Below are 19,213 nucleotides of genomic sequence, written 5' to 3' on the forward strand. Positions count from 1 at the left end.
CCGGTGTGTCAGACCCACCATACTTGCTCCGGACACTGCGAGAGGGCTGTACAAGCAATGATCACACGCACGGCACAGCGGACACACCAGGAACCGCGGTGTAGGCGTCGAATGGCGCTAGCTGCGCAGCATTTGCGCACCGCCGCCGTCAGTGTCAGCCAGTTTGCCGTGGCATACGGAGTTCCATCGCAGTCTTTAACACTGGTAGCATGCCGCGACAGCGTGGACGGGAACCGTATGTGCAGTTGACGGACTTTGAGCGAGGGCGTATAGTGGGCATCCGGGAGGCCGGGTGGACGTACCGCCGAATTGCTCAACACGTGGGGCGTGAGGTCTCCACAGTACATCGATGTTGTCGCCAGTGGTCGGCGGAAGGTGCCCGTGCCCGTCGACCTGGGACCGGACCGCAGCGACGCACGGATGCACGCCAAGACCGTAGGATCCTACGCAGTGCCGTAGGGGACCGCACCGCCACTTCCCAGCAAATTAGGGACACTGTTGCTCCTGGGGTATCGGCGAGGACCATTCGCAACCGTCTCCATGAAGCTGAGCTACGGTCCCGCACACCGTTAGGCTGTCTTCCGCTCACGCCCCAACATCGTGCAGCCCGCCTCCAGTGGTGTCTCGACAGGCGTGAATGGAGGGACGAATGGAGACGTGTCGTCTTCAGCGATGAGAGTCGCTTCTGCCTTGGTGCCAATGATGGTCGTATGCGTGTTTGGCGCCGTGCAGGTGAGAACCACAATCAGGACTGCATACGACCGAGGCACACAGGGCCAACACCCGGCATCATGGTGTGGGGAGCGATCTCCTACACTGGCCGTACACCACTGTTGATCGTCAAGGGGACACTGAATAGTGCACGGTACATCCAAACCGTCATCGAACCCATCGTTCTACCATTCCTAGACCGGCAAGGGAACTTGCTGTTCCAACAGGACAATGCACGTCCGCATGTATCCCGTGCCACCCAACGTGCTCTAGAAGGTGTAAGTCAACTACCCTGGCCAGCAAGATCTCCGGATCTGTCCTCCATTGAGCATGTTTGGGCTGGATGAAGCGTCGTCTCACGCGGTCTGCACGTCCAGCACGAACGCTGGTCCAACTGAGGCGCCAGGTGGAAATGGCATGGCAAGCCGTTCCACAGGACTACATCGAGCATCTCTACGATCGTCTCCATGGGAGAATAGCAGCCTGCATTGCTGCGAAAGGTGGATATACACTGTACTAGTGCCGACATTGTGCATGCTCTGTTGCCTGTGTCTATGTGCCTGTGGTTCTGGCAGTGTGATCATGTGATGTATCTGACCCCAGGAATGTGTCAATAAAGTTTCCCCTTCCTGGGACAATGAATTCACGGTGTTCTTATTTCAATTTCCAGGAGTGTATATGCTGAGAGGCCAATGTCAGAATAACCAGACAAGAGGATCGCGAAGTTACACCACTTACTGCTCAAAATGCTCGTTTCTGGTCCAAAAATACCATTTGAGATTGGGACGAGCTACCTAAAAAGGTAAAAGCATATGTTGTAAGAGAATGAAAATAAGCGAAGTACACTACTTTTCGTGCGGAACTATGACTCAGTTTAGATACTGTTCCAATGGCGAAAATGGCAGCATTAAGGCTTTCAACAAAATCGTGAATATGGGCTTCCGACAACAGTTTACTGTCTACCTGAACGCCTTGGAATTTGAACTGTTCAGTCTCACTAATCACATGCTTATATCAGGTTTTCTTGCAGTGTGCGTTACGAACCGTAAAACCCGAGTCTAACTGTGATTTAGTTTATTTTCTGCAGAGCACGACATTAAAGAATATACAGGGTGTTACAAAAAGGTACGGCCAAACTTTCAGGAAACATTCCTCACACACTAATAAAGAAAAGATGTTACATGGATATGTGTCCGGAAACGCTTACTTTCCATGTTGGAGCTCATTTTAGTTTCGTCAGTATGTACTGTACTTCCTCGATTCACCGCCAGTTGGCCCAACTGAAGGAAGGTAATGTTGACTTCGGTGCTTGTGTTGACATGTGACTCATTGCTCTACAGTACTAGCATCAAGCACATCAGTACGTAGCATCAACAGGTTAGTGTTCATGACGAACGTGGTTTTTCAGTCAGTGCAATGTTTACAAATGCGGAGTTGGCAGATGCCCATTTGATGTACGGATTAGCACGGGGCAATAGCCGTGGCGCGGTACGTTTGTATCGAGACAGATTTCCAGAACGAAGGTGTCCCGACAGGAAGACGTTCGAAGCAATTGATCGGCGATTTAGGGAGCACGGAACATTCCCGCCTATGACTCGCGACTGGGGAAAGACCTAGAACGACGAGGACACCTGCAATGGACGAGGCAATTCTTCGTGCAGTTGACGATAACCCTAATGTCAGCGTCAGAGAAGTTGCTGCTGTACAAGGTAACGTTGACCACGTCACTGTATGGAGAGTGCTACGGGAGAACCAGTTGTTTCCGTACCGTGTACAGCGTGTGCAGGCACTATTCATCCAACAATGTGTCAATCCTCATTTCAGTGCAAATGTTCTCTTTACGGATGAGGCTTCATTCCAACGTGATCAAACTGTAAATTTTCACACTCAACATGTGTGGGCTAGCGAGAATCCGCACGCAATTGTGCAATCACGTCATCAACACAGATATTCTGTGAACGTTTGGGCAGGTATTGTTGGTGATGTCTCGATTGGGCCCCATGTTCTTCCACCTACCCTCAATGCAGCACGTTATCATGATTTCATACGGGATACTCTACCTGTGCTGCTAGAACATGTGCCTTTACAAATACGACACAACATGCGGTTCGTGCACGATGGAGCTCCTGCACATTTCAGTCGAAGTGTTCGTACGCTTCTCAACAACAGATTCGGTGACCGATGGATTGGTAGAGGCGGACCAATTCCGTGGCCTCCACGCTCTCCTGACCTCAACTCTCTTGACTTTCATTTATGGGGGCATTTGAAAGCTCTCGTCTACGCAACTACGGTACCAAATGTAGAGACTCTTCGTGCTCGTATTGTGGACGGCTGTGATACAATACGCTATTCTCCAGGGCTGCATCAGCACATCAGTGATTCCGTGTGACGGAGGGTGGATGCACGTATCCTCGCTAACGGAGGACATTTTGAACATTTCCTGTAACAAAGTTTTTGAAGTCATGGTGGTACGTTCTGTTGCTGTGTGTTTCCATTCAATGATTAATGTGATTTGAAGAGAAGTAATAAAATGAGCTCTAACATGGAAAGTAAGCGTTTCCGGACACATGTCCACATAACATATTTTCTTCCTTTGTGTATGAGGAATGTTTCCTGAAAGTTTGGCCGTACCTTTTTGTGACACCCTGTATATACTGAGAGCTGCAATGTTTGAAACATTATCAAAGTTGCACACAACATCCTTTACTACGGAGATAGTGTTAGCCAGCAAACAGAAATAGAGTCACCTGTAATACTAGAAGGTATATCATTTGTACATAAATAGGAAACACGCGTGGCCCCAGCACCGATCCCTGTGGCACCCTCCCGTTTAAGCGCGCCCCACTCAGACCCCACATCGTGGCCTTTCGCGACGCTGTGCTGAACTACCTTTAGGTGTCTGTTTTTAAAGTAAGAGGTGAAGCCATGGTATAACTTGTGGAGCAATATTTTGTGATGCAACACAATCAAATGCCTTATGTTTAATCCATGCAATACCTCACAGAGAAAAAAGAATACACCATTTTCAGTTGTTAAACCACTTCTAAAAGCAAACTGTAGATTTTATAGAAAGTATGTGAAATGAAATGATTAGTTATCCTTACATACACATTCCCAAGAAGAAGGAAACACTGATGGCACTGAAATAGGTCTAAAATTGTTTACATTTCTCCCTTTTCATAAAGCGGCTCTACTACTGAGTAATTAATTCGTTCAGGAAACTGACCATTCCTAAAGGAAAACTTAGAAACACGGCTAAGTATACAGTACTTTAGTATTCTGTCAGGTACACTGTCATATCAGTGAGAAACATTAGTCTTCGGTGATTTGATTATTGACTCGATGTCCACCTCGTCAGTATCACAGAGGATCAGTCTCAGAAACCCATTTTCCAGGAGAGTTATATGATCCCCTCTAGAAACTATGCTTTTATTTAAAGCACCAGCTAACAAGGGAACCTCCCCATCGCACCCCCCTCAGATTTAGTTATAAGTTGGGACAGTGGATAGGCTTTGAAAAACTGGACACAGATCAATCGAGAAAAGAGGAAGTTGTGTGGAACTATGAAAAAAATAAGCAAAATACACAAACTGAGTAGTCCATGCGCAACATATGCAACATCAAGGATAGCGTGAGATCAAGACCGCCGTGGTCCCGTGGTTAGCGTGAGCAGTTGCGGAACGAGAGGCAAGTCTTCCCTCGAGTGAAAAGTGTACTTTCTTTATTTTCGCAAAGTTGTGATCTGTCCGTTCGTTTATTGACGTCTCTGTTCACTGTAATAAGTTTAATGTCTGTTTTGCGTCCGCACCGCAAAACCGTGCTGTTAGTAGACGAAAGGACGTGCCTCTCCAATGGGAACCGAAAACATTTGATCGTAAGGCCATAGGTCAACCGATTCCTCCACAGAAAAACACGTCTGATGTATTCTATACGACACTGGTGACGGCATGTCCGTCACATGACAGAATATGTTGTCGACCCACCTAACTTGTACACTTGGCGAATGGGTAAAAAGATTCTTCTCCCTTGCCCGATTTAGGTTTTCTTGTGGATGTGATAATCATCCCAAAAAAGTGACGAAAACATAAAAGTTTGTCACATAAACTGCAAGAAATTAATGCAACAGTTTCACAGTCGCACAGTTTTCACTGTGCTCTGTCAAAACATATGTTTTTAACGTTTTCAAATTTTTCCCTGTGTAGACCATCAAATCCTGATATGTCCAAGCAAATCTGAACATGTCCTGGAATTTTGGAGAGCGAAGTTGATTATGTGTGAGTGCCTGAACTTTGATAATTGTCTGAAAACAAAAAATTAAACTCTTCATTCGAGGGAAGACTCGAACCAAGGACCTCTCGTTCCACAGCTGCTCACACTAACCGCAGGACCACAGCGCTCCTGAGCTCACACTATCCTCGATGTTGCCTATCTTGCGCATGGACTACTCAGTTTGTGTATTCTGTTTATTTTTTTCATAGTTCCACACAACTTCTTCCTGTTTTCTCGATTGATCTGTCTTCAGTTTTTCAAGGCCTATCCACTGTGCCAACTTGTAACTAAATCCGAGGGGGGTGCGATGGGGAGCTTCCCTTGTAAGTTCAGAGAGTGATTGTTTCTCTTTGGTTCTCTTTTGTGCTGTTACCTCTAACACAACCGAGACAAAACTGCAGTCTTTCATGTAAGACTAAACGACATCTCGTCGAACATAACCTCAATGTTCAGCTTGCATCCACCGATTGGAACAGGGCGGCGCAGAAATCCCGAGTGAAAACTGAATGGGTAGGATGCACACAAATTTGCTGAAATCGTAGGTCGGTTGGTCTGTCTCTCTGTCTGTCGGTCGGTCGGACAGTCGGACTGTCGGTCGGTCAGACTGTCAGTCGGTCGGACAGTCGATCGATCATACAGTCGGTCGGTCGGTCGGACAGTCGGTCGGTCGGACAGTCGGTCGGTTGGTCGGTCGGCCGGACAGTCGGTCGGCCCCGGTCAAACGGTCGGACAGTCGGTCGGTCGGTCGGACGGTCGGACGGTCGGTCGGTCGGTCGGACAGTCGGTCGGTCGGACAGTCGGCGTAGTGAGCGCCGTGTGAGCGCAAGCTGCCGGCCGTGCCGCCTTACCTGGCGGGGTCGGCGGCGAACTCGTCGTACTCGCGGCCGGCGTCGTCGAGCGCGTCGAGCGCGGCCTGGAGCGCGGGGGCGGGCGCGGGGGCGGCGGCGCGCAGCGCGTGTCGCCAGGCCGGCAGCAGCGCGAGGTGGGCGGCGCGCGCGCGGCGCCCGGCGGCCGGCAGCAGCAGGTGCCGCAGCGCGCGCTCCGCCTCGGCCGCCGCCGCCAGCAGCAGCACGTACTCGTTGTGCGTGGCGTGCAGCCGCCGGCACGCCTTCTGGAACTTGTCCCGCACCTCGTCCAGCTTGCGCCCGCCGCGGCCCGCTGCCGGCAACACCAGAAACAAAGTGGCCCTCAGCACTGCTGACATCATCACTCCCCTACAACTTAAACCTAAGGACATAACACACATCCGTGCCCGAGGCACGATTCCGAACTGCGACCGTAGCGGTCGCGCGGGTCCAAACTGTAGCGCCTAGAACCGCTCGGCCACCCCGGCCGGCACCAAAAAACAGCTACCAAGCCTTAAACCGTCAGCAGACGCCCGTGCTGTCGAGCACACAGGCTTATAAAAGATGCATTACAAACAGTGCGGTATACAATTTGGAATACTTCTCCACATAAGGTAAACATTGTTTCATCATTCCCACATTTTAGTATAACCACAAGGTCAGTCTTACTTGATCACTGTTCCTACCCAGTAGCAGAATCTTTGCAACATGTGAATTACGAAGCGTAAAAGAAAAAGGAGCAAAATATCTTTATACAAGTAGCGCAAGCTGTCCTGTAGATTAAGCCAATCGGACACCCCTCAAAAGAAGGTCAACTTATATTTACATAACATCAAACAAAAATAACATACACTTATATTAAACTAATAATAAAGTATCACAACCTAATAAAAACGCGAATGTTAGGAAAAAAATTTTGGAAGTGCTAAGACGCGAACCACCGCCCCTATTAGGGGACAGAGAATCCACTCATTACGCTACACACAAACCTCGCTCCTTGTTCCTAATCATTTAATATATTACCCTGTGCTAAAGACGTTAATCGTAGACAATTATGTTACTAACTGAAATTTAATTATAACAAATTGTACCAAGAACAATGCGTTTTGGTTGGATCTTCAATGTGTCACTGCCTTCAAATAGCCTACTCTCATAATACGCAAGTTACAATAATTCTTTTGCCACGAATATGATGTTTCTCATTATTTTATTGGAACGAATCACACAACTAACAACGGGTTTTCCAGTGATTCTCAATTTGCTGGTGCTCAGAAACGGCATATATACATATAGGCTTGAAATGAATGCCAATATGGCGGCTCACAACTCGGCACTGAAGGGAGACGGCGAGCGTGTGACGTAGGTGGCGTTGTGCCATCTCATTGGTCAACGCTCAGACGCACGCTCAGAATATCTGACACGCCAGATATTGCTCTGCACGTTCGGAAAGTCTGCCGAAAGTGCTGTTCCACGCTATGACGTCAGAAACTCGGCACGCTCAACGCTCAACGTTCGGATGCACCGTCGTGAGCCGCCGGCTTTACGTGTTTCAAAAAGAATATACATATTTCGAATGCATGTATTTATTTAACTTTAATACATACAAACATGAAGCTTTACACACATATTTACGAACCTCTCAAGTTCAGATTACAGATTTTCAAAATGCCCTCTATCAGCGACACGAACAATATCACATCGATACTCAAATTCCTCCCATACTCGGGCAAGCATGTCCTTCGTCACTGATGTTATGTCAGTACGGAGCCGGTTCTTCAACTCTACCAGGTTCTGTGGGGGTGGTGGTGCATAAACGTTGTCTTTAACGAAACACCACAGGAAGAAGTCTGAGGGTGTCAAAAGAGGTGATCGTAGAGCCCAGCTGAGACATGCTAAGTCGCCAGCTCCTTGACGACCAATCCGACGGTTCGGTAGAGTTTCATTCAGATATTCACGCACTTAGCGACTCCAGTGAGGGGGTGTCCCGTCTTTTTGAAAAATGAAGTTGTCTTCGTGCAGCCTGGGAAACAACCAGTTTTGTAACATAGCGAGATACTGCTGACCGTTACCCGTGTGTCCATCAAAAAAGAATGGGCTGTAAACAGATGACCGGGATATCGCACAAAGCACATTGACTTTGGGCGAATCTCCTACACGTTCAGTGGCTGCATGTGGGTTCTGTAGGCCCCAAGTTCGAACATTGTGTTTGTTTACCTGATCACTGACACGGAAAGCCGCTTCATCACTAAAAACTGTACGAAAGCGTTATCATTGTCAATGGCATCAACAATCTCGTCGCAAAATGCCTCAAGTTTGCGTTTGTCATCAGGACGCAGAGCTTGTGACAACTTCACAACCAACCGACGTCTCAAAACACGCCGAATTGTTATTGTAGGCTGTCGTAACTCCCGACTGGCACGACGAGTCCATTTTGAAGGACTACGTTGGAAAACTGTTTGAATTCCACCAGGAACACGAGGGCAGCCACGACTCTTTCCATTACATACACATCATGTGTCTAGAAACTGTCGATACCGTCTGCGAATGTTCCACCGATACAGAGGATAAGTTTGGTGCCTCAACCTGAAACATCTTTGCACTGAAAGCACGGAATTGCATTTCGCAAACTAGAGAACACAAAATGATTTCTGCTGCGGAGTAGCAATTGTAAACATTTGACGGTTACAAAGCAAAACAGAAGGCAACTCACATCTACATCTACATCCATACTCCGCAAGCCACTTGACGGTGTGTGGCGGAGGGTACCTTGAGTACCTCTATCGGTTCTCCCTTCTATTCCAGTCTCGTATTGTACGTGGAAAGAAGGATTGTCGGTATCCTTCTGTGTGGGCTCTAATCTCTCTGATTTTATCCTCACGGTCTCTTCGCGAGATATACGTAGGAGGGAGCAATATACTGCTCGACTCTTCGGTGAAGGTATGTTCTCGAAACTTCGACAAAGCCCGTACCGAGCTACTGAGCGTCTCTCCTGCAGAGTCTTCCACTGGAGTTTATCTATCATCTCCGTAACGCTTTCGCGATAACTAAATGATCGCTGTAACGAAGCGCGCTGCTCTCCGTTGGATCTTCTCTATCTCTTCTATCAACCATGGTGCACTTAAATAGCATCAACCCAAAGATCAAATTTACTATGAAGAATGGACAACTCAACTTTTTGGATGTATCAGTTATCAAACGGGCGGATGGGACCTTAGGCCATAAGATTTATAGGAAGGGTACACATACTGATCGCTACCTCCATAAGAACTCAAACCACCAACCTAGGCAACAGAGGGGGGTCATAAAAACGCTAGTGGATAGGGCCAATAATATTTGTGAACCAAGCTACTTACAAGAAGAACTAAATCATTTACGAATGGCTTTTGCGAAAAATGGTTATACGAAAAACGAGATTAACCGAGCACTTCACCCAGGTAGAAAAATGCCTAAAAATAGGAGACAGCAACAACCATCAGCTGGAAAAGTATTTCTTCCGTTCATCCATAACATCACGGATCGCATTGGGAAAGTACTAGCCAAGTTTCAGGTGGAGACTATTTTCAGACCTACTAAGAAAATTAGTGAATGCCTAAGATCAACAAAAGATGCTCGTCACCCCCTAGCCACCCCAGGGGTGTATAAAATTCCGTGTAGTTGTGGCAGGGTTTACATAGGAACTACAAAAAGAACCATCAATACACGGTTGACAGAGCACAAAAGAAACTGTCGCTTGGGACATATCGACAAATCGGCAGTAGCGGAACACGTTTTTAAGGATGGAGATCACGAAATAAAATTTGGTGAAACAAGCGTGCTATCGAGGACGTCACATTATTGTACACGTATGTATAGAGAGGCAATTGAAATCCACAAACATCAATACAATTTTAATCGTAAAGAGGGAGGATTAAAATTGCACAAGATATGGCGGTCGACGTTGCATCAATCACGTGACAATCGACTGCCTGCAATCGAGATAACAGACGATAGCCAGAGATAGCTACACATCGACGCCACGTGAGGTGCGGTGGCGCCCTCTACGATCTCCATATAAGCGGCGGCCCCAGCTTCTAGCAGCCAGTCGTCGACTCACCTCGGAAGATGTTCTCCGTAGTTGAGAACGAAACGTCAGGGAGAAGTAGTTTTACAGATCGACCACGGCAACTTAGCCCGGAAGTGTTTACTGATGAAGACGCCGGCCGTGAAAGACTACATGGGATGACTCGAGAGTTTTTATTTCTTCTCCATGGATTTTAATACCTACTCCGAATTTTTCTTTTGTTTCCTTCACTGCTTGCTCAATATACAGATTGAATAACATCGGGGAGAGGCTACAACCCTGTCTCACTCCCTTCCCAACCACTGCTTCCCTTTCATGCCCCTCAACTCTTATAACTGCCATCTGGTTTCTGTACAAATTGTAAATAGCCTTTCGCTCCCTGTATTTTACCCCTGCCACCTTCAGAATTTGAAAGAGATTATTCCAGTCAACATTGTCAAAAGCTTTCTCCAAGTCTACAAATGCTAGAAACGTAGATTTTCCTTTTCTTAATCTAGCTTCGCCTCACGTGTTCCGGCATTTCTACGGAATCCAAACTGATCTTCCCCGAGGTCGGCTTCTACTAGTTTTTCCATTCGTCTGTAAAGAATTCGCATTAACCCTTAACAGGTTAAAATCTGACCTGATTCATACACAGAATAGATTTTCACCTAACCTAACCTCCTTGACCCTGACAGAAACTGACGAAGGAGAGCGAACGCACTACGACCACACTGTCGGGTCCATCTCTGGCGACGGCGTGTGACGACCGTTGTTGGTGCCACTGTGAACGCACCCAGATCATTACGTTAGATAATGTAAAAAGGGGATTGGATAGGCTGAAGTTAGAGATAGTGGAATTAGTGAAGTTAGGTGGCACAAGGAACACGACTTCGTCAGGTGAAAACAGGGCTATAAGCAAAAATGGGGGTACCAGAGGAGTGGGTTTAATAATTAATAACAAAATAGGAATGCGGGTAAGCTGTTTATATGCCAGATAGCTCTGAAGATGATGAAGAGATTCAATAAATCTGTGACGAAAAGTGTTCAGATAGTTAAGGAAAACAATAATTTAACAAGGACGGGTGACTAGAATTCGGCGTTAGAAAAATGAAGATAAGGAAAAATAGCGGATGAATATGGACTGGGTAAAAGAAATGAAACAGGAAGCAGCTTGGAAGAATTTTTTACAGAGCATAATTTAATCATCGCCAACATTTGGTATAGGGAGGATGAAAGACGGTTATACACGTGGAAGAGATCTGGTGACACTGGAAGGTAGACAGTGGTAAGACAGAGATTTTGGAACCAGATTTTAGATTGTAAAACATTTCTAGGAGCTGATATGCACTCTGACAACAGTTGACTCGTTACAAACAGTAAATTAAAACTAAAGAAATTTAAAAAAGATAGGAAACTGAGAACATGGGAAGTGGACAAGTTGAGAGGACAAGAGGATGTTGCGAGTTTCAGAGGGAGTATTAGGCAAACGTTGAGTACAGTAGGGGAAAGGAGTACAACAGAAGACGAATGGGAAGCTTTCAGACACGAAATAGTGAAGGCGACAGACGATCAAACATGTAACAAAACAAGGCCTAGTAGAAATCCTTAGACAATACAGGAGATATTGAATTTTACTGATGAAAGGAGAAACATAAAAATGCAGGGAGTGAAGCAGGCGAAGCGGAATACAAACACTTAAAAATGAGTTTGACAGGAAGTGAAAAATGGGTCACTTGGAAATGCTAGAGCACAAATGTAAGGATTTAGAACGATATATCTGTGGGAAAGATAGATACCGCCTACAGGAATATTAAAGATACATTTGGAGAAAAGACGAACAGCTGTATCAACATAAAGAGCTCAGACAGAAAACCAGTCCTCAGCAAAGAAGATAAAGTTGAAAAGTGGAAGGAGAATATAGAAGATCTGCACAAGGGAGATGAATCTGCGACAATATCATAGAAATGGAAGAGGCTGTAGATGGAGATGGAAGATATCACACAACGAGAACAATTTGACAGAGCACTAAAAGGCCAAAGTGGAAACAGGCCCCAAGAGTAGATGACGTCCCATTAAAACTACTGGTAGCCTTGGGAGACCTAGCCATGGCAAAACTCTACCATCTGGTGAGCAAGATATATGAGACAGGCGAAATACCCTCAGACTTCAAGAAGAATATAATAATTCCAATCCCAAAGAAGGCAGGTGTTGACAGGTGTGAAAATTACCAAACTACCAGTTTAATAAGCAGAATACTAAAACGAATCCTTTACAGACGAAGGGAAAAACTGGTAGAAGCCGACCTCGGGGAAGATCAGTTTGGTTTCCGGAAAAATGTAGGAACACGCGAGACAATACTGACCCTACAACTTCTCTTAGAAGGCACGTTAAAGAAAGTTAAACCTACGTTATAGGATTTGTAGACTTAGAGAAGGCTTTTGATAATACTGACTGGAATACTCTCTTTGGAATTCTGAAGGTATCAGCGATAAAATACAGAGAGCGAAAGGCTATTTACAATTTGTACAGAAACCAGATGGCAGTAGTATGAGTCGAAGGGTATAATAGGTAAGCAGTGGCTGAAATGGGAGTGACGCAGGGTTGTAGCCTATCCCTGATGTTGTTCAATCGGTATATTGACCAATTGAGCAAGCAGTAAAGGAAACAAAAGAAAAAATTGGAGCAGGAATTAAAATCCATGGAGAAGAAATAAATACTTAGCCAATGACATTGTAATTCTGTTCATAAAAGAACCTGGGGGAGCAGTTGTACGGAAAGGACAGTGTCTTGAATGGGGGATATAAGATAAAACATCAACAAAAGCAAAACGAGGATAATGGAATGTAGTCTAATGTAATGAGATGATGATGAGGGAATTAGGTTAGAAAATGAGACACTTGAAGTAGTAGACGAGTTTTGCTATATGGGGAGCAAAATAACTGGTGATGGTCGAAGTAGAGAGGGTACAAAATGTAGACTGGCAGTGGTAAGGAAATCGTTCCTGAAGAAGAGAAAATTGTTAACATCGAGTATAGAACTAAGTGTCAGGAAGTCTTTTCTGAAAGTATTTGTATGGAGTGTGGCCATGTATGGAAGTGAAAAATGGACGATATACAGTTTAGACAAAAAGAGAATAGAAACTTTCGAAATGCGGTGCTACAGAAGAATGCTGAAGAACAGATCGGTAGCTCGAGTAACTAAAGAGGAGGTACACAGTAGAATTGCTATGATACATTCTCTGATAACAAAGGGTCACTAATTTAATATTGGAGTGAAGTGTGGCGGTTAAAAATTCTAGAGGGAGACTAAGAGATGATTACGGTGAGCAGATTCAGAAGGATGTAAAATGGAGTAGTTATTCAGAGATGAAAAGGTGTGGACAGGGCAGAGTAGTAGCGTGGAGAGCTGCACAAACCAGCCTTTGCAATGAAAACCACGACAACGACAATGCCTCAAAAATAGCTCTAAGAAGGACACTGCATATGAATCTGATTTTTGTAATCGTTATATTGATTGCTCGTGAAGTTCGGAACGCAAATATCTATCGCACAAAGCAGTTCCCTCAAACATTGAACTTTCCCGAGCGGCTTTAATTCTGTAAAAATTAGCACAGTTCCTCACTGACTGTATGGCTCTGGGTAGAACAATCCCTTGCTATGCACAAGGCAGGGGATCAATTTCTGGCCAACGCAAAATTTTAAACAGAGGTGCATGTCCTAGTAGTATTTCCATGAAGCACAAAATTCTTAAAGATGAAAAAAACTTGTAAGTGTTCGGGACTGGTAGTCTCTCTATCGCTGTTTTAAAACCTCAATTACGTCATTATTTTTTCAGTTCAGTTTGGATACCTACCTCATTTCAATACAAAATTCATCAGTTATATGCTAATTAATATATCTATTAATTTTTATGAAAAATGTACGTCTTTTTATTTCTAATTCCATATATCACACACAAAATATCGCTTTCATTGCAAATATGAATTCTTAAGTAATGATCTTCTATGAAGATTGTTAATAAAGATCAAATAAATTAAAAAAACATTACCAATTAAATTTTTGGACCAAAAACGAAAAATCAAACACAGAAGTCCACCATAGCCCGAGTGATAAGTATCTCAAAACCATGGAAAACAATTATTGGAACTCCGTACACGTCCTGCATTTTTATCACGTTTCTCCTTAGCTCACTTGTAATTTTCATAAACTGGACAATTAGATGTGTGGTAATTACCATATATTTGATTAATTTAATATTTGGATGACACAGGTGTTCGAAATGAATGGAAAAAAATGAATATCATGATGACCGAAATGAGAACCAGTGATTGCCAGTCACAAGAGCTATCGACTGTTTTTGATATTTACTTGTAAATATTATACGCTTTACAGAAATACTCATGGAACATGCATCTACGTTCAAAAATGTATGATGGCTGGAAATCGAAGCCAGGGGCACCCAATTAGCAGCCAAGCATTCTACCACAGAGCCACTTTCCATGACAGAAAAATGTGCTCACTTTAGTGAATTAATCACAGAAAGCTTCAAATTTGATTACCTCGATAATTTTTGAGAGCTCCATAGATCTGCTTCGGCAGCTGCACATTTGAGCTCTGAACTTCACATAAAACATATAAAAATTGCAAACATTCGTTTGCTGTGTGGACTCTTTGTGAGTTAAAGTATTATGTCTTTAGATGGATAATTCAACTACCATACCCCATAAAGCCAAACTAATTTGTAATATTACATTTCAAACTCGATAATTTAACTATTGCACCAAAAAATCAAATCCAAATTAGAAGGTAATATTAGATGGATGATAAAAACAACTCTAAATTGTAATATTATGTCTCTAATACATAATTCTGCTATAATAACCCATAAAATAAATTCTATATTGTAATACCTCAACAACAATACCCACAAAAAATTCTGAATTGTAGAATTACATTTGTGATTGATAATACAACAATAATTTCCCGGAAAACAACCCCAAATTATAACACTAAGTCTTTGAATTGGTGATACAGCAACCACACCCACAAAACAATTAGAAACTGTAATATTACATTTTTAGATAGGTAATACAACAATCACAAAACCAAAAATAATTATAAACAATAATATTACTATTAAGATGAAGAATATAGCACTTGCACTTTCAGAACTGCTTTCAATGGAACATTACGTTTTTAGATGAACAATTAAACATTTACATACCTATAACAACCCTGTAATATGGTACTATATCTCTTAATGAACAATTCAACAACTATAGCTCCCTAAATAATTCTGAATTGTAATACTATGTTTTTAAATGGATAATACAACAATCATGCCTCTATGAAATAAATTATCCATAACTTGGAGTATTACAGTTTTGTGTGGATAAATCAATACGTGCAAGTCACAGAGCAACTGTAATCCCAATATATATTTTTGTGGATATACAAAGCACAATGATAAGCCATACACCAAACCAATCCTAAACTGTACAGTTGTTTTTAGACATAAAATAGAGTAATCAGATCTCAATAACTTAAAATCTTATTATAATGTTAACTACATGGATAACAAAAAAAATCATGCCTCCTTACCCGAAAATAGTTAGTTGTAATTTTAGAAGAGTGTGCTGGAAGCCTCAGAATTTTTTATTCTGTTCTCAGTATCAGTTTAGGTATTACATGTGACGCATAGTTCTCGGTCAACTTCTCTGCTTCACTAACGAAAGTTCCAACCTTCTGCTGCTAGGAGTATCTGAACTGTAGTGTGTAAGAGGGCAGGGTGTAATGTAACAATCTCGGTTCATGAGAAACAGCTGTCTGTAATCACATTTTTGTAAGCGCAAATACTGAGGGTTTGTCCACACATGGTGCATCCTCTCCTTCAACTTGGCAATGCCGGACTACACACGAATGCTGCAACATCTGCCACAGTCACATGTCTTGGGTTCTCTGTCATCAATGATCCTCCATACAGTCCCAACTTGATCCCATCCAATTTTCGTCCGTTTGCAGAACTTAAAGAACACATTCAAGGACTTCACTTTGATAGTGATGGTGCAGTGGAAGGAATGGCGAGGCTGTGACTCCATCAACAGAATCTAACATTCTAGTGACGGTATCTACAAACTAGTATCTTGCCGAGAGAAACGTGTTCGAGCCAGGGTGAATATGATGAGATATAAATACGTAGAGGTGAAGAATAAAGATGTAAAATATTAATGAAGTGTATTTTATTTGAGAAGCCTTAAGGGGGGACGTAAGAAAATTCGTCAAAAATTATTAAAAAAAATTTGCCGCCAATTAGTTCTGTAGCATGTTAGAAATAATGTTTCCAATTTTCACAGATTAATTCTTACTACACATGATTGTTTGAATCACTCCACAGTGCCGGGCCCATATTTCTAGACGACACTCTTCTCGGTTGCGGTGTTTTATTACTTCCTTCTGTCATAAAAGCATCGGAAGAGTATAGAAGGCTGTGGACCCGTTTACGTCGTGTTATCTTTGTCTTCTGCTAGCTATCTTTGGCAGCTGTTATTGTCTGTGGTTTAGAAATACGGGGTGTTCAAAAAGTCTGTCCGAAGTGCCGTATGATTGTTAGCCGAGCGTGCCGTATGCTGCAGTGAATATACCGAAATGAAACTCAGTTAAATACAAGTTATTAATTTGTTGAATATTCATTTTTACTTACAAATTTTCACATTAAATGTTGAAAGCACCACCCCTGTTGTCGAATGCGCTAACCCGACCACTCCTCGGTGCATCTGCGACTGAAGCCGTACTTCGAAATTTGCTAATCAAATCTCGCACAGTATCGCGATGTGGGAGTATTGTCTCCAGGAAAACTGAATTAAATGTTTGACGATCTGAAACTGTGGATTTACAGCCAGCTTTGAACACTTGTTCGATTAAAAACACACGTCCTTCAATGGTTAGCATTTTAAGAGTGACAAAAGCGAAACAAACGAACAAAGGAACTAAACTTAAACGTTCACGTCAGCACGTAACGACACGCACCAACGATGCTACTGACGCTGGCTGAAATAAACTAAGCAGTGGAGAGTCCACTTGAAGGGAAGTAACCCAGGCAGGCGAACAATCATACGGCACGCGCGGCTAACAATCGTACGGCACTGCGGAGAGACTTTTTGAACACCACGTACAAACATTTCAGATCTGTAGTTAGTGTGAGAATTACGACTGTGTTCAAGCTTTTTTATATGATTTACCGTTTAAAATGCCAAGATATAGTGGTAAAATGTTTAAGAAAGTGGCTAAAGCTCGCCATTCACGCGTGAATAAATTGTTTCTACAAGTGAAAATGGTTCAAATGGCTCTGAGCAGTATGGGACTTAACATCTATGGTCATCAGTCCCCTAGAACTGAGAACTACTTAAACGTAACTAACCTAAGGACATCACTCAACACCCAGTCATCACGAGGCAGAGAAAATCCCTGACCCCGCCGGGAATCGAACCCGGGCGCGGGAAGCGAGAACGCTACCGCACGACCACGAGCTGCGGACTTCTACAAGTGAGTCAACATAGTTTAGCAGAAGATAATTGTGAAGCTAAGACGACGAGCAGTTGACAGAAGAAACTAGGAACTGGTGTAGAGTTTCAGTCCACTAAAGCCGAAGTGAATAGTGATTTTAGAATAATTGATTTAGAAATTATGTGTTCTATTATTAGAAATTCGTGTGCATGTGGTAACTGTGGCAATAATCTTTCATATTGTATGATAGCAATGACAGAGATGGTATTGTGTGTAATATGCACTTGTTTTGTGACAGCTGTCAAATTGACATTCAGTTGAAAACATCAACTGCTAAGAACTGGGCATCTGAAGCCAACATAAAATTCTGCTATGGGATTAGATGTATAGTGTTGGAAGGGAAGGTAGCAATTTGTTTTTTGCAATAATGAATATGCAACCTTCGTCTGCCTTTTACTCGACACTAAACAATCATCTTCTGAACGCTTTGGAAACAGAATGCAACAGCAGTGAAAGAGGCTGTTTTATTTAAGAAAGACTTTCAGACAGAAGTAAATGACCCTTTGCCTTCTACAGATCGATGTGTTTCATGTGATAACACATGGATGAAAAGGGGCCACACCTCCCTACATGGTGTTTCATCAGTTATAAGTGATGATACAGGAAAAGTTTTGGATTTGCAGGTAATGTCCAAATACTGCTTTATCTGTGCACAGAGGAAGACATTAGACAATAAGGGAGACAATGGCAAATAGAACACACAATAATTTGCAGCAAGAATTATGATGGTTCCCAGCGGGAATGAAACTAATATTTCATCGGAGCGAAATGAGGCATGGAATTAGATATGTGAAATACCTTGGTGATGGAGATTCTAGTGCTTTCAAATCTATTGTAGGATGCAATCCATATGTAAATGGATGTAACACTGAAAAGCTAGAGCGTATGGGGCACATTCAGAAGAGGATGGGTGGGAGACTTCTGAAACTGAAACGAGAACAAAAAGGTGTAAAACTCAAAGGTGGAAAGCCAGTGACGGCCGAAGTGGCTGAGCAGTTCTAGGCGCTTCAGTCTGGAACCGCGCGACCGCTACGGTCGCTGGTTCGAATCCTGCCTCGGCCATGGATGTGCGTGATGTCCTTAGGTTAGTTAGGTTTAAGTAGTTCTAAGTTCTAGGGGACTGATGACCTCAGATGTTAAGTCCCATAGTGCTCAGAGCCATTTGAACCATTTTTTTGGAAAGCCAGTCGTTGGGCCAAAACGCCTGACTGAGAAAGAGATCCACAATTTGCAAATATATTATGGCAAAGCAATAAGGCAAAACACTGGAGATTTGAAGGCAAAGCAGAAGGCAGTGTGGGAAATATTTTTTCACAAGTTGTCAACGGATGAGAAGCCAGTACATGAACTGTGTTATATGTCCTGGTGCAAATACAAGCAGACAAAAGCAGAAAACAAAACATATTCACATAGTCTTCCTGAAGCACTCTTAAACACCAAAAAGCCAACATTCCAGTTTCTAGCTCATCCAGATTTGTTAAAGAAATGTACCCATGATGGAACACAAAACCCGAATGAGAGCTTCAACAGTCTCATTTGGAAGAGATGGCCAAAAACAATATTTAGCTCATCTACTGTTGTTAAAATTGCCACATACGATGCATGTCTGGTGTTTAGTGATGGGAACATTAGAAGAGTAAGGACCCATACTGGACGAGGATTTCTTGCAGGTTGCTTCACCGAGAAGCTATTGAAGAAGATAGATACTACTCGTCTTGCACATTCTGAACTGTCTGTAAAGGATATAGCCAAACGGACATCCAGAAACATCCAATAAAAGGGAA

At 43.4% G+C, this 19,213-nt stretch overlaps 1 protein-coding gene across 1 annotated transcript in view; it reads right to left on the reverse strand.

The window, feature by feature from the left end:
* The window catches only part of LOC124552657 (tyrosine-protein kinase Fer-like), a 627,186-nt gene that overhangs the window by 171,067 nt on the left and 436,906 nt on the right, over positions 1 to 19,213 (reverse strand). The window contains exon 4 of the mRNA XM_047126982.1: positions 5,829 to 6,138. Coding sequence (XP_046982938.1) covers positions 5,829 to 6,138 — 310 coding nt within the window. The remainder of the gene's footprint in view (positions 1 to 5,828; positions 6,139 to 19,213) is intronic.

The sequence above is a fragment of the Schistocerca americana genome, chromosome 10 (assembly GCF_021461395.2).
Source record: "Schistocerca americana isolate TAMUIC-IGC-003095 chromosome 10, iqSchAmer2.1, whole genome shotgun sequence".
In the NCBI taxonomy this organism is placed as follows: domain Eukaryota; kingdom Metazoa; phylum Arthropoda; class Insecta; order Orthoptera; family Acrididae; genus Schistocerca; species Schistocerca americana.